This window comes from Callorhinchus milii, unplaced genomic scaffold (assembly GCF_018977255.1).
Source record: "Callorhinchus milii isolate IMCB2004 unplaced genomic scaffold, IMCB_Cmil_1.0 Scaffold2, whole genome shotgun sequence".
NCBI lineage: Eukaryota > Metazoa > Chordata > Chondrichthyes > Chimaeriformes > Callorhinchidae > Callorhinchus > Callorhinchus milii.
Genome location: NW_024704743.1, coordinates 8,255,695 through 8,272,544, shown reverse-complemented (window position 1 = coordinate 8,272,544; position 16,850 = coordinate 8,255,695). Strand labels below are relative to the sequence as shown.

General features: G+C 39.9%; 1 protein-coding gene across 10 annotated transcripts in view; it reads left to right on the top strand.

The window, feature by feature from the left end:
* arhgap12b (Rho GTPase activating protein 12b) overlaps window positions 1-16,850 on the top strand; it is a 92,809-nt gene that overhangs the window by 55,269 nt on the left and 20,690 nt on the right. For 5 of the 10 annotated variants that reach the window (XM_042332608.1, XM_007905423.2, XM_042332604.1 and 2 more), the window contains 6 exons: window positions 5,619-5,750; window positions 11,265-11,348; window positions 12,623-12,706; window positions 12,792-12,847; window positions 13,440-13,515; window positions 15,981-16,103. In XM_042332608.1, the coding sequence (XP_042188542.1) occupies window positions 5,619-5,750; window positions 11,265-11,348; window positions 12,623-12,706; window positions 12,792-12,847; window positions 13,440-13,515; window positions 15,981-16,103 (555 nt within the window). The remainder of the gene's footprint in view (window positions 1-5,618; window positions 5,751-11,264; window positions 11,349-12,622; window positions 12,707-12,791; window positions 12,848-13,439; window positions 13,516-15,980; window positions 16,104-16,850) is intronic. The other 5 variants (XM_042332603.1, XM_042332600.1, XM_042332601.1 and 2 more) reach the window with 5 other exon arrangements.

Sequence of the window (16,850 nt, the reverse complement as noted above, 5' to 3'; positions counted from 1 at the left end):
TATTTAGTAATTTTTTTTAATATGTGTAATTGTATTCTTCAGTTGACACCTTTGCAGCAGTACACAGGCTCATGGAAGTAGCTGATAAAATTGGCCAATCTCTGGTGGGCATATTTAGGGATTCATCAGAAACTGAGTGTGCTTAAGGACGGGGACATAATGCCTATTTAAAATGTATATAATCTGGGGAAACTATAGGCTGTTCGTCTATGTACATCTGTTATACAGAAGATATTAAAGTGCATCCATGGCAGGGCCTGTGTTTATGCTGTACATAAATGATTTGTAATTAGAGCTAGAAGTTGGCTGATGATATGGGAAAAGGGTGTAAATAAACAGAAACACATGGACTAAATAGAGTTGTTTTGTTGACAGAAATGTAATTCCATGTGGAAAAATGCAAAATGATGAGATTGGGAAAGAATAACCGTGAGATTATAACTTAATTGCTATTAGTCTACAGGCAAAACACAGGGATGCCTGTAGATATATCACTGAGACGATCCACACAGCGTGTGTTGAAAACACGAAAAAGTGACCCAAATATAGTCCTACATAGCCAAAGAGATGAAGCAAAAGTTACAAAAAACTGATGCTGAACTTGATGCTGAACTTGTCAGGCACTGGTCTGCCTCTACCTCCAGTACTACATACACATTACAGTAACAATGGTTTGGCATATGAGGTGGCACAGTGGCTCGAATTATCCCTGAGTTGTGAAACATGCAGTGGAAGTTGTGAATGTTCATTCTAAATGGGAGATGCAGAGATAATCTTATTCAAGGTCTTGTAGGTATTAAACTAAGCCCTGATAATATGTTTGAAAACATTTGAACTGATAATATGTCAACATCATTGAGCCCCACATTTTATAACCTCAGCTGACATCCAGTGCAATACTGGGAGAGCTGCATTATCAAAGTGATGTCCTTGGATAGATGTTAAATCCAGATCCTATCTGGCTGTTACACACTTTTAATATGTTTGGGGTAGGTCACAATTTTATCATCTTTTTGGAACCATTTCCTCGTGTTCCTAGTTGTTGTTAAGCAAGCCTGGGCTTGACCCTCTAAAACGTCAATGTGGCTGGCGCATTACAAACTGTCCTGAATATGTTTTAGCACCATACTGAAGGTGTTTATCAAATAGCTGAGCGAATCAACCTTCTGGTGCCTTCAGAGCCAGATGATCTGCAGGGTTCTGCTGATTATAGACCAGCCAGCCTGGCTTGATGGCAGGGATTAGAGAAGCAACAATACTTCTCACTTGACTCCTGTTAACCCTGCAAGCTAACACCTTAACTGATATAAAGTGGTCCTAGCTGGACATGCCGTGGGGAAGCCTGTCAGAGAGCACTCAGTATAGTATATTATGCTGTTCTTATTGGTTAAACTCGAGCACTTTCTAGAGTCTCCAAGCCTTGGCTCTTGCCTTCCTGTGCTGAATATTTTGTTGAATTAGGTAAGATATGTGTGTCCTTCCAGGGAGGGAGTTTGTGTTGCGTTACAGTCGCAGAGAAATTCCAAAGAATAGGTGACATGTAAATGTGGGAACGCTGTATGGTTCGGATACTTTTAAGCATTGTGATGGATTTCTGCATGTGTCAACACCCAAATGACCAAAATAAGTATTTAACTCCAGCACTGGGAGACTGAGCATTCTTTTTAAGTTCAGAATTGATGGTAAGATCAAGAATCATAATAGAAGTTATTTTATTTACATACACAGAAAAATGTTAGAAACTAAATGCAATATTTTGCGCAATGTTTTGGTGCTAGCTATCTCCAAATAAATAAGTAAAATTGATGGCTCAGCGGAGGTCGGTTGTAGTGTCATCTATAAAACAACATCTAATTCCATCCTCTAATCTCTAACTGTATGACCAAGATCGACAAATCATACCCAAGCCTGCACCACAGGTACTTGTGCTTAAAAATAGGTGTTTCCTCTGTACGACTAGTTATCCTGAACCCTGATAAAATGCAAAGGACTGTAATTTCAGACAGACTATTTTTCCATAAGTGGTTATACCACTTGTGTACTAGTGCCATCCAGTGGCACAAAGTGAATTCTACATTTTCTTTTCACTATTAACAGGGAAAAAAATTCTATCGATTGATTTAATAGAAACACTTCTCTAGCAAAAAGGACTTTCACTATTGCAGTTCCTTTACTTTCCCCATGAGTATGATTTTTTAAAATCAAATATCTATTTTTAAGCTTAGAATTTCACATGTATTTGAGACATATTTCCAATTGCAAATATTGTTCATATAACTTGTTCTGCACCTTCTACATGCATTGTGAAAGAGACGGAATCAAGTCTTGCCAAAACTTTTTCTTAAAAGATGATTTACTTTGTGTGATCTGTATATTCCATGCTGAGCATTGGTAATGTGCTATTAAATTTGCTTTGAGACGCCAAAGACGTGAAAAGCACTATATCAAATGCAAGGATTATTATTATATTATTATTATTAATACTGTAAAATAAAAATATTTTCTTTAACCATACAGTAGTTCAGGATTTGTGCTCCTTTGTGCACATCTGTTTACCTCCAACAGGCTCTTTGGAATTCCAGTGCAGCAATGCAAACCATGATGGAACTGCATGTGAAATGAGTTTTTAACTATTCTGAAGGCATGTACACTAAAATGTGACAAGTTGTGATTGTTTCATAACATTTAAAACAAATTCTGCCCCATGTGTTGGGTTTGCAGATGGTACCTATTTCTGCTCTACTGGGCTAGTTCCTTCCAATTACAACACCAGGAACTACAGATACAAGAGGTCACTGCTATTTATAAATAAAATTAACTCGTCTCCATGCTGAATTTATAATAATAATAATAATCCTTGCATTTTATGTAGCGCCTGATCACATCTTTGAGACTTCTCAAAGCGCTTCACAGAATATACTGTAAAGTGAATTGACTGTATATTTTGTGGGAGAAACATGAAACATGAAAGGTTGCAAAATCCTCTCAATTTACCATGTTTGTAATAACAACATATTGCGTTTATATTGCACCTTTCGTGTGAGGAGGACGTTCCAAGGGTATACATAGCCTCAATTAAATTTTTACGCTTCCCAAAAGAGAGAGTCGTGGAAGTAATCTGATGAATTACATTGAGACACTAAGTGGGATTTTTTGAAGGCCCTGCCTGGAATAAATTGTGCACACAAATAGTCGTGGATTGAGTGACCAGTTTATTTTATTATTTTTATTTTTTTAAGGAATTATTATCCCTGGAAAAGCAATCCGCCAATCGACTAACAACTGGGTTCTCATTTACTGCTAGGTAAATAAAGGCATGAAACTTGCCCAACATTTCAGACCTAGGTGGAGTTTTACTTATATCAGTAAAAAATCTTTTTTGCAACATGGATTCTATACAAATAGAATCATTATTTTATAGTTATTTGTGTGTTTTACCCATATTATTCTAAATGCTCTAGTATTTGAAATTTTATCCATATATGATATAATATATTTTTTATATATATAAATATATATAGGTAAACTAAGAGGTGGTTATAATCTATTTTGATGGAATGGAGTGAAGATGGATAGACCCCAGGGAATTAGAAAGGCAAAGAGGGGATATGAAGAACAAGAGAGCTGGAGGGTTGAACGCTTCTAAGGGCCTGGGAATGCTTCTGTTCAAGAAGGATAATCTGAGTAACTGTGAACCAGTTAATCTACCATTCACAATGGGTAAACTTCAGAAACCATAATACAAGATAAAATTATTAAATTAGAGAGGCATGTGTTGTAATGACAGCAGCATAGATAACATTTAATTCTAGAGTTCTTTGAGGAATCAAACTGAGAATTCCAAGGCTTCTCAATTACACATGGAAATCCCAGGGATAGATTGTTGGAATGGAATACGCATTCTCTCCCTGGAGGGACGCATCTCGCTTACCTAGATTCCGGAGATCCCATCTGGTGAGCTGGAATTTCTGGCTACGTGTAATTACAATGTCAGTACTGGCATTTATCGGCTTTTTTCAAAGCCCAATAATGCTGCTAAATGCCGGTGCCGGAATTATAATTGTTCGATTCCTGTGAGTAGGAAGTTACTGAATAAGCTATCTTCTGCTCAAGGGATTCAAACAAAATCAAAATTGATATCCCTGGCCACTGAAAATCAGCGAGGATGGTGAGGGGGAAGTGAGCTAGCAGAGTGGGAGGATGATGAGGGGATAGTGATCAAGAGAGTGGAGGGATGGCGAGGGGTTAGTGAGCTAGAGGGTGGAGGGATGGTGAGGGGTTAGTGAGCTAGAGGGTGGGGAGATGGTGAGGGGTTAGTGAGCTAGAGGGTGGGGGATGGCGAGGGGTTAGTGAGCTAGAGGGTGGGGGGATGGCGAGGGGTTAGTGAGCTAGAGGGTGGTGGGATGGTGAGGGGTTAGTGAGCTAGAGGGTGGAGGGATGGTGAGGGGTTAGTGAGCTAGAGGGTGGGGAGATGGTGAGGGGTTAGTGAGCTAGAGGGTGGGGGGATGGCGAGGGGTTAGTGAGCTAGAGGGTGGAGGGATAGTGAGGGGTTAGTGAGCTAGAGGGTGGGGGGATGGTGAGGGGTTAGTGAGCTAGAGGGTGGTGGGATGGTGAGGGGTTAGTGAGCTAGAGGGTGGTGGGATGGTGAGGGGTTAGTGAGCTAGAGGGTGGTGGGATGGTGAGGGGTTAGTGAGCTAGAGGGTGGTGGGATGGTGAGGGGTTAGTGAGCTAGAGGGTGGAGGGATGGTGGGGTTAGTGAGCTAGAGGGTGGTGGGATGGTGAGGGGTTAGTGAGCTAGAGGGTGGAGGGATGGTGGGGTTAGTGAGCTAGAGGGTGGAGGGATGGTGAGGGGTTAGTGAGCTAGAGGGTGGTGGGATGGTGAGGGGTTAGTGAGCTAGAGGGTGGAGGGATGGTGAGGGGTTAGTGAGCTAGAGGGTGGAGGGATGGTGAGGGGTTAGTGAGCTAGAGGGTGGAGGGATGGTGAGGGGTTAGTGAGCTAGAGGGTGGAGGGATGGTGAGGGGTTAGTGAGGTAGAGGGTGGTGGGATGGTGAGGGGTTAGTGAGCTAGAGGGTGGTGGGATGGTGAGGGGTTAGTGAGCTAGAGGGTGGAGGGATGGTGAGGGGTTAGTGAGCTAGAGGGTGGTGGGATGGTGAGGGGTTAGTGAGCTAGAGGGTGGAGGGATGGTGAGGGGTTAGTGAGCTAGAGGGTGGTGGGATGGTGAGGGGTTAGTGAGCTAGAGGGTGGAGGGATGGTGAGGGGTTAGTGAGCTAGAGGGTGGAGGGATGGTGAGGGGTTAGTGAGCTAGAGGGTGGAGGGATGGTGAGGGGTTAGTGAGCTAGAGGGTGGAGGGATGGTGAGGGGTTAGTGAGCTAGAGGGTGGGGGGATGGTGAGGGGTTAGTGAGCAAGCAGAGTCCCTGGCAGTGGGAGTCTGCATGTGTCTGTGAAACTTTTTTTTCAGAATTATCGCTTTCAGGTGCAGTCCCACTAAGTCCGAATATTTGACACCCAGAGTCCAGTGGACAGTGGGTTACTATAGTCTGCAGACTATCATTGTAGACATTAAACAGGTAGCTCAGTAAATATTGAATATTATTTTACCTTGTATGTTTTTTTTAGTATAACATCTCAGCAAAACAGCAAGAGATTATTGGTAAAAGCAGAAGTTTGGACCGAAAACCAGCTGAGCCATTAGTGCTGACAAATTGGCGACATAGTACATATACAGGGGGACCTTTGGACCTTGAAAAGGTAAGAAATCTCATATTGATGCTTACCCTGCTAAATAATTCACTATGGTTAGTACAGAGATTACTATTTTATTATCACCATAATAATCTACATCCTAACTCGAGAGCATTATCAGGTCATCAACGCCCAAGTGTTTCACAGGATTTTACTGTGAAGTGTAGTGACTGTCTTATTTGTAAAAAGCCAATTTGTGTACAGCAATGTCACACAAACAACCATGAAATGAGTCCCCAATTTTATCAGGGAGGTTGTTGGCTATTATTGGTTAGCCAAATTGGTTAATTCAAAATGCAACATATTTTTTGGAATATACTGTACTTCAATACATGTTTAAAGTGTAAATGATTCCTTAATAGCTGTCTTTGAATTTGTATTTTGCTGCAGCACAGCAAAATAATTTAGAAAAAGAAATTGTAGCTTGCAGTTGAAGATGAATTGATGTGTTAGTTTAATTGGTAGCTAGCTGAATAATCTTGGTCATGCTTGAAGTTGCACATAGCAAAAACCCATCACTATGCTTATGAAAATACAAACCAGACTGAGAATTCCCACATAAACATGCCAACTACCCATGGAAACTTCCTGTGCCGGAAATGGACAGACTTCTCTCTGGAGAGACGCATCGGTTGACCTAAATCTGGAAAGTATTGGATACAAGTTGGTGAGAACCAGAGGATGTGTTGGTGGTACTGCTGGAGCTTAACCAGCTAAAAGCACACAGCTTGCCATTGTGAGTTCTGTCTGGCAAGCATCCAGGTCCTCCTGGTCTTCCCTGACATTATAGAAGCCTGAGATGCAGTTGCCTATTTGCTATTTTGACTAGGAATTAGTGTGAGGTTTTGGAATGACCTAATCAGAGTTTTAAAAATAAAAAACCTCACAAAACCCTACCCTAAAATAAAATGGATTAGGTAGATATTATAATAGGGTTTTTTTACACAGCAATTGAGTGAATTGTTTAAACGACAACTTGCGTGTATATAGTACCCTTCCAGTAGGATAATATCTCTGAGTGCTTATTAAGGGAGGAGGGACAAGGCAAAGGGTAAGTCAGTCTAAGACTTAACGTTTTCAGACGGGATTTAAAGAGAAGGTGAGTTGGAGGGGTAGAACGAGGGAGTTCCAGAGATTTGGGATGTTGTAGCTGAAGGCTTGATCACCAATGGTGGTTCAGGCTGGTATTAGCTGAGTGGAGGGAGCAAGTAGTAGAGTGGAGTTGGAGACGGTCACAGAGATGGGGGGAAGGTTAGGGGGTGAAGGGCTTTATACGCGAGGGTCAGTGAATTCTTAGGGAGATGGAGCCAGTGGAACCTGGTGAAGATTGGGGTAATCGGAATACTTGGATCAATGGAACAAGAGTAGCTGTTGATCTTGCTCCATTTTATGAGCTTTTTATCTCATCTACTTTCATTGCTTTTTCTCCATTGCGCTCATTTGCAATGTATATGTCTGTCTTGCCTGCTGCCTTACCTTTAATACCTATTTTACATTTAAACACCTCAATTGATTCTGCATAGATGCCCCTCAAATTCTCACACCTCTTGTGAAGGAATGTACCTGGATTTACTGATTTGTGTTGGGGTTTGTCTTTTGTTTGAAGGGGCGAGGATGGGATGATTGAACTGTACTGATCACTTACCCCATATGTTCACTGTGGTGTGTTTATTATGATGAATGTTCATATCACTGTTGAATGGAAGCCTTTTATCCCAGGCAAACTAATAATAATAAACCTTGCATTTGATCTTATCATGTCTTGGTCACCTGCGGGGTACCTCCAGGGCTCCATCCTTGGTCCTCTTCCTTATTTATATACTCCCTCTGGGTGTTGTCATCCACAGACACGGGGTAAACTTCCACATGTATGCGGATGACACACAAATCTACTTTGCCTCCAGTACCATCTCCAGGTCTGCCTATGTTCTATCAGCTTGTCTGGTAGACATCAGGCCTGGATGAGTGCAAACTTCCTGCAGGTGAATGTGAACAGGACAGAAGCCATACTCCTTGGCTCCCATCAACGTCTTCACTCCTGCGGATCTAAACTCCTCAACCTCCCTGGGCTCTCCCTCACACTCACCGAACCAGTGAGCAATCTAGGCGACCAATTCGATCCCCAGTTGTCCTTCTTCTCCCACATCCGGTCCCTGACTAGGACCGCCTTCTTCCACCTACGCCACATTGCTCGCATCCAACCATACCTTACCCCAAATGCAGCCGAAACCCTCGTGCATGTGTTTGTCACCTCCTGCCTGGATTACTCAAGCACATTCCTCGCCGGTCTCTCCAGCTCCACTATTCACACAGTGGTTAGAGCACTCGCTTTGCAAGTGAGAGACCTGAGTTCAATTCCAGGCAGGGCGAAACCTTGGGCAAGTTTCCTTACTCCACACGCCTAATAATAATCCCTCCAAAAAACCCAAAACAATAATTAAATTGGTCATTTTCAATCTACGACTGTTTGTGGGACATTGCTGTGCGCAATTGGCTGCCGCGTTCGCCCACAAAATATACAGTCAATTCACTTTACAGTGTGTTCTGTGAAGCGCTTTGGGACGTCCTCCTGACGTGAAAAGCGCTATATCAAATGCAAGGATTATTATTATTATTATTATTATTCAAAAGATGCAGCTCACTCAGAACTCTGCCGCCCACATACTGACCTGGACCAAACTCCATACCCACATCTCACCAGTTCTGGCCAGGCATTTGAGTAATTTAACAAAGGACAATAAATTCATGCAATCAAAATTTTAAAACAATTTGAATTAACTGCCAGGAATAGCAATGTAATAAACAGCCATCAAATTCAGGTCTACTCTTAAGTTCATTTGATAACTGTGTGACTGTGTTCTGTTTTTGTTCATATTTGTATATAATTTCACNTTTTTAACTTCCTAATAAACATTGATTGTTCTAAAATAAATCTTTACTCTTCTCCAAATTATAAAATATTATTACATTTTTCAATTGGGAACAGATGTAGGTCATTCAAACCAGGAAAGAATAGGAGTATGTTATTCATATATATATTATACTGGAAAAGATCATTGTGGTTCATTTGGTTTCTCCCAAATCGGTATTCTGTATACCCAATTCAAGATGGAATTAGATAACTATTCGGCAAAAAAAAATCCATACACAGTACTCCAAGTGGGACAAGACCAATGTTCTGTACAAATTCAGTATCACTTTCTGAGAGTTGGGCTGTATCTCTTTATTTGTATACCCCAAATTTATGAATGCTCAATTCACTGCACCAGCAAGGTGTGCTAATAGTTTTGACAATCTATCCACAGTATTCCCAAATCCCCCTCTTGTGTTGTCCTGTAGACTATTACCTGTTAGCTTATAGTCACACTGTTGCCTACTTCAATCTCAACTCAACATGTGTCCCTGTTAAACAGTTACAACAAAATTAAATTTGTATGGCGCCTTTCATGTCGGGAGGACGCCCCAAGGAGCTGGGCACATGACGCATGAAAGCCGTTTTTCTTGCCACTTCCAAATCATTTATGTACCACCCAGAGTTGTGGCTGCAGAACACATCTCTGACTCATCCTGCTAGTTAAAGGCTGATGTAGTTCTAAGCACATGTAGTTCTCTTTGACCGTGCCTTCAGCTCCCCTCTCGACTCTCTTCCCACTCCTCGCTCCCTCCCTTCCCTCCCCTCACCCTGACCATTTCCCCCCTCCTCGCTCCCTCCCTTCCCTCCCCTCACCCTGACCATTTCCCCCCTGCTCGGGTCATGACCCAACTGTGCAGCGCCTTGGGACGTCCTCCTGACGTGAAAGGCACTTTATAAATGGAATCTTGTTGTTGTTGTTGTTGTTATTCACCCAATTTCCAATCCACTATGAGCTTTCTTTCAGTTCCCCTCCTCCATCATTACTTTCCACATCCTTGTAGACTGATTTCCTGGATAACACTGTGAAAAGATTTACTAAAATCTGATTCTACAATTTCAACTTGTGGAAACGAGAAACAAATTCCTCGTTTCCACAAGTTCTGATAAAACAACTCCAAATAAATTTGATCTCCCACCCAAAAAGCCACACTGTTCTTACAATGCTGTATTTCTCCAGATGTTGGATTATTACCTCCTTCAGGATCCATTAAGATCCACTTCAATGTTTCCCACTTTGAGACTCGCTGGCCTGGAGTTCCACAGCCTCTTTTTATTAATTTGTGTAACATTCTTCCTTTTCCAGCACTTCATATTCCAATTCTTCCTAGACAACCTAGGAAGAACAGGGGCAAGCTGTTCAGCCCACTAAACTTATAAACACAAGAACAGGAGGAAAATGAGCAATTTCAATGACCACTTCTTTATAGCTCAAGTGCCCCGATACGCTGCCCCTTGTTAAGGGCGCTATATAAATGCAAATTGTTGTTGTGTTATATTCTCAAAATAAAATATTCACAGTTTTAATACTAATTTACTGATGAAAGTTAGTATATGGTGGTGGAAAGTAACAATTAATTAAAATTTTAGGTTGGTTGCAATGGTTCAGTGTTAATCATGTCCTTCTGATTGTCATTGTAATCAAATTTGCTGGAATAATCATCTATAGATTTAAATTATCCTCGTGATTGTCCAGTGTTTCTGAAGCACCTGATTTGACGATTTATATTTTAGTCAGATATGTGTGTTTACAAGGGTTTTACATATCTTCAAGGCTGAAGGTGATGAAGGCATGGATGAGGTAGTAGTGGAGGCAGGTGTTGTTGCAGATGTGAATGAAAACAAAGCAAGGGAGCTCAGATGTAGGTATTGAGTAGATCAGAGTTGAACAAGATACCATGTTTCCCCTCAAGCTGTGAGGTGGAGTGACCATCTGTACAGATTGATGAGTTCAGTGCCTGAGATGAGATTGCATTGACTCGGACTGTCAACCTGGAGATCCTTGATGTTGTTGACATTTAGCTGAAGAATGTTAGAGCTCATCCAGAATTTGATGTCTGACAAGCAAATTATCAGAACAACAGTAGTCCTGGAATCGAGGGTAGAAGCAGAGAAATAGTGCTGGGTGTCATTCACATGCATGCGGAAGTAGACCCCATAACTATGGATGATATCACCAATGGGCACCATATAGATGGTGAAGTGGAGAGGAGCCAGGATAGAGCCCTGAAGAATATGACTATGCCAGGGGGAGAAGCCATTGGAGGAGACAAAGTGAAGGTGCTGGGATAGGTAAGAGTAAAACCAAGAAAAGATGGTCAAGAAGTGGAGCAGGGTAAAGAGATGGTGAAGGATGGAGGAGTCAACAGTATACAGTGGCCAAAATTCTTTATCAGTTAAAAATAATGTAATCTGTCGTACTTCAATAAGCTAATGTAAATGGGGAGTCGGTCAATGCAGTATTTACTGGAGTATCTATCAATCCTATGATATCTTTATTTCAGAATGATCCCAGTTCTTTTTTTTGTTGAATTTTTTTCGTTAATATAGTTTCATTGTAGATTAAAGTTGTATGAATGACCATTAAGAAACATGTTTGGCTTTTCCAGTTCACTACAAAAAAGCACAAGCGCAATTCCTCTGAACATCTCTGTGCTCCGCCATCATATTTGTATTCACAGCATCCTGATCAAGTTAGTATCTTAGTTTAATATAAACTTTACTGAAATAGCAATCTAGTGTTTTTCTTTCTAAAGTACATCCCTCTTATATTTTTGAAAAAAAATGGATTTGTCTTAAACTTTTTCATTAGATTTGGTTTTAACAAGATTAAACACCTTTTACTAATAAATAGCATTATATTACACATGAGCTTTTTAACATTCTGAACATTCTTGCTTGATTCATTGTTTGGCATAATTGAAATTTAGTTGCAAACAGGATAGTATACTGTATTTATTATTGTGGATGGAATCCAATGGCTATGATGAGTATTCCAGTTTGAGTTTCTTGATAGGTTGATAACTTATTGCGCAGCATCCGACATGAATCAATTGGCTATTTTTGTCACTGTTTTAGAACCAAAAATGTTATCTGTTTAACAGTCGTAGTGAGTTGAACATCAAAATGATTTTTAGAACTGTGACTCCTGTCTGAGGTTGAATAGTTCGTCATTGAGAACATTCATTTTATTTGCAAACATTTGTCATAAGAGTGAACATATTGTCCGTCCTCCTTTCCCCTAGACCTATTATGTTCAAGTGAGATAGCATTTGGGAGTAAATACAGTGGGTTCTGAATCAGTCTACTGTTGCCTGACAATTGCACTGTGTATATGCTATATCTATGCATGATAATTGGAATTGTGTTAGTGATTGTATGTAACAATATAATTTTTTTTCTAATTAGCTTGGAGTAAATTCAATTTAAGTGAAACATTGTGTTCCCCGGCAAATGAAAATTAGTATGGTTTGTGGATTCTATCAAATTTCATATTTTTCATTTTTACTGCTTGTAAGTATTCAGGCTGTAAAAAGCATTAGCTGTTTAAATGTAATAAAGTCTAAATTATATTGGAATATTACAATGCTGCATCTTTGTTTTGGAACAAGGGAGGAAAGAAGGTGCAACTGAGCCGGAATATTTAATATAAATGTTTATTGCAGTGTCATTGGTACAGGATGGAAATATTTTGCTCAATGCTTTTTAGGAGGTTGGCAATCAAAACTGTTATCTCTCAAAAAACTTACCTACCTTTGACTAACTTTAGAACCATCCTGAACTAACTGATAGTTTCACAGGAATAATTGCAATTGTGTGCACATTCAACCTGTGTAACCTTGAACTTTATTCTTAGTTTAAGTGGATGTTTCAAGTTATACGATGAATTTGTGTGAGGTGATTTTGTTTTAGCAAGTTAAAGATAATGTAAGTAAGATGTACGGTCACCTTGTTTTGATTTTTTTAGGAGTCTTCAACTAGCCCCAAACCTGTCCATGACAACAACAATGAGCCACCCTTATCGCCAAAATCTCCACAGCCATCATTAACAGTTAGTAGCCATTCACTAGTTTGTAAAAGATTTTTTTTATAGAATGTGTAACCTTTGATAAAACTTGTTTTCATTAAATTTGTAGGAAAAATATGGATTGCTTAACGTAACAAAGATAACTGATAATGGGAAGAAAGTCAGGTGAGTACTCAAGGCTGATGTGGATTAATTTGAAAAAATGTGAATGTTTTGATGTTAGAAAGTGGCATTAAAACTGCTAACATTCCAGTGGAAACTGATTAACCTCGCTGTGTACAATAAATCCAATGTGCTTTTCATATTACCCAACTTAATTTGAGAATCTTCTCTAGAGTCTTAGTTCTTTAAATATAGAAGTGTTAATAACTTTCAAAAAGGTACTGAAAACACACAGACCTCTGGAATCAATCTTTGGAATGTTTTTATGCGAAGTAAACAATTGGAGATGTGTAGATTTAAACAATTACCTTTATTTAAATGCAGCAATGCTGCTGTCCTCATTTCCAATCTATAGGAGTTGGGAACTATTACAGACTTTATTATTCTTGACTGATTATAAGCACCCTTGTTGGTCAAACCACTGAACACAATTTTTGTTGCAACAGTAGTAAATCATGCCTGTAACTTAAGGCAAATTACAATATTTTGAAAATATGTCATGGCTAAAATATTGCGACGACTTTAATTGGCTATTTCAATGCTATTTTGTCATAACACTTACTTGTTTTAATGGAAATCATAATTTCACTTGCAGGAAGAATTGGACATCATCTTGGACAGTGTTGCAGGGGTCATCGCTGTTGTTTGCCAAAAATCAAGGCAGTGGCTGGGTAATAGTTTCTTGATGTTATCGTCAATATGTGTGGGGGTCTGCAGTGTGTTTGTATTGTAAAAGCAGTGGCTATGGGAAATGTCAGCACAAAAGAATAGTAGCTATATGTAAAAGGTGACATTACACATTACTGATAAAGATAACAGAAAACTGCACAAACTAGTTGGACTGAATGTCCTGTTTAGGTACCATACCATTCTATGCAATTCTAAGCACTATTCATGTTATTGAATTGTCTGAACAGATATCCTATTTTCAGTAGTGCATTGTGCAAAAGGATAAATGTAACTAGTGAAAAACTAGCAGAGTGGAATTAGCCTAGGCGCCTGCTGTCGAGAAAACCATTTGTACAGACTTGACGGCTCAAATTGTCCGACATTCTGTGTTTCTATAGTATTTTATAAATTTATCAGAGAGAGAAAGACTGAGAGAGGGACTGACTGGACGACTACAACTGCAATCTGCTAATGTTGAGACGTTATTTCACTTGCGGGTTTCCATATTTTATTTTTATTCAGACAGAACAGTGGTGAAATCTTTACATAAAGGAGGACGAAAAATATTTACCGTTTGACGTACCGATTATGCTACCCAGTTTGCATTTATTTAATGGGGTTTCCGATCGTATTTACACTCTAATCTTAGATTGCCCTTTGAAATTACTGTTGAGACAATTTTCAGTGATAAATAAGTCAACATCAGCACCTTACATTAATGTAGGATAATGTCTCAGAGCACTTTACAAAGACAGGGTTGGATACTGAGGGGAGGATTAACCATAGGTGGGGTTGAAGAGGTAGGTTTTAAGGCATGTCGTAGATAGATGGGAGGTGGGGTGGTCGAGATGGAGAGGTAGAGGGAGTTCCAAAGATTAGGGGATAGTATCTAAAGGCTTGACCACAGATTGGTGCACAGAAGAGGCCGGGGCGGGGGACTAGCAAGCTTGAGTTAGCCCAGCAGAGGCGGAGAGGAATAGTGAGGGAGAAAATCAGTGAAATAGAAAGGTGCTAGGTCATTTATAGGTGAAAGAGAGCAGAACAACTGTCTTAGTCAGAGACTGGATGTGAGGGAGAAAGGCAAGTTGACAATCAAACCAGACACAAAGCATCCTGATTCAGCGAGTTTGGAGAGATACATGGAGAGAGATGAGTTTGAGAGAGAAATCTATGAGCTATCTGTAGGCCTCAGCTCTGTCCACTAAGCCTACATCAGAGCTGCCCTTCCTGCTCTTACTGATTCCAAACATCTGTACCAAACGCCCATAATCACCACAGTAAGACACCTGACAAGTCTAACGTTGTAACTAACTTTACAATATAATACTTAGTTTGTTTAACTCTGTAAAACTATATGTAGAATTCTGAAGTATCTCTGGATTTACAGTAGAGCTGTATGTTGCTTTACTCATTATCAACTCAGCCTCTTTTTCTGCATGTGAGAGTTCATTAACCACAAACTTGGCACGTTCAATATGTATGGTTTCCATATCTTAATGCATTTATACAGATAGTTTAAGCACAGTTTGTTCAGAATGCAACATGGAAAGAAAAAGGAAAAGGCTTTTTTTCAATTGGTGTTCTGATTGAAAGTATATTTTAGGGCAAAAATTGTTCAAGCAAGTCTTGACCAGCATAATTTATATCCAGGACCCTATTCGAACCTAGAACTGAGACAAAAGGCTTAATGGTGAATCAGAATATTTACAAAAATATCTCAAGTTGCTGGGTTGCAGGCCAGGCACCTAGAAATTATTGAGTATCTTATAGTGCTGTCAGTGTAGAAAGCATCGTCTCTCAACATTCATAGATTCACAGATGGCACAGCTTAGAAACAGGCCAATCGGCCATCCATTCCGGTTGGTGTTTATACTCCACACAAGTGCCTCTCCTCGATCCCATCCCTAGTCCCATATTCTGGATTTTTCCTGTATCCCTCAATTTTATTCTCTCTTAACCGTGAGTCCAGTCTTTTTTTTGAAAGTTGAACATTGCTGCCTCCAACAACTGACTGCAGCACAGAATTCTACACTCCCGTCATTTCTGTTACCCCACCTCAAAATGTTTGAAATTCTGTTAAGTTTGACAAACAGGATCTTCCCTTCTTAAACCTGTATTAACATTCCTCTTATTAACATTGAGCTTCCTTTTACAACTGAACTAAATGTAACCCCATTAAATTGCTTTATATCCAAATAGATATTGCAATTGAACCATAGAGCCGTTGTATGGCATGGTTCAAATGAACATGCAACATTTGATGCATACAGCTGCAACTAACAGATCTGTTGCTTGCAAATCGAAGTTCATTAAATGGTTCCATGTTTAGTGTGTATATATAGTTGCAGTACAGTATATTTATAGATTTTGTAAAGTACTAAGTTGTACGCTTCCAGAAAGGATTGTTGCTGCTGTATTTATTGTGCATTTCATTGTGACATCACTTTTCTCCCCTCTTTCCACCAAGTCATTCTACCATCAGAGCTCAATTCCAGAGCTGCTCCTTTCGCTGCTTGCCACATGGAAAAGTGCTGTCAAACGTCGGCCTGCGGTCACCTATGTAAACTGTGCAACTGTTTCAGCTGCCTCTGTATGTTCTTTCTGCATGTATGCTGGCATAGCAAAGCTTTTAAAGTTGTCTTTCTGTCTAATTGCCTACCATCAGCACTTCAAAGTTTGCAATAATTCTGGGTGTGCTTAGTTAGATAATCTCTTGTCTACACGTTTTTGTTTGCATGCTTCTGGTACATTTAAGGCCTTTTATGGTACTGTTCTGTACACTTCTGTGGGCATCAGCAGTTACCAGTTAAATGCATATGTATAGATTTTCAAGATCTTTTCAATGTTAAAATTGTTTTTATTTTAAAAAGTGCTTTAATTAACATTAGATACCTTTACATTTTAACACTGCTGCTTCTGCTCCCAGGCATACTTAATACAGAACTGCATAGTTTTCTACATCTTAATGACATCTCTTCCTTTTCCCAGCAAATGAAAAGGTAATGACCTTAACTAACCAGCACTCCCATCAGCTGAGAATGCTTGTTAGTTTGGGCTGTGGCTTTTGTGAGTGCCACTAATCTCACTCTGCAATTAAAAGATGGACATATGCAGGAAGAAAACTGCAACAATCCTGCCAGCCTTGCTCTCTTCTCCCTTGAAAACAAAAGAACAGAGTACCAAGGCAGTTCTCCATTGCCATTGAGAGAAGTTGGAAAATTGAAAGGAGAGTTATTGTTCCCTGATGCAACAGTAGCCAGTTTGGGAATTCATTGGTGTAAGATTGGTCTTGGTTGCCCATCCAGTCTCATAGCCAAGAATTGTTCATAATTTAGGC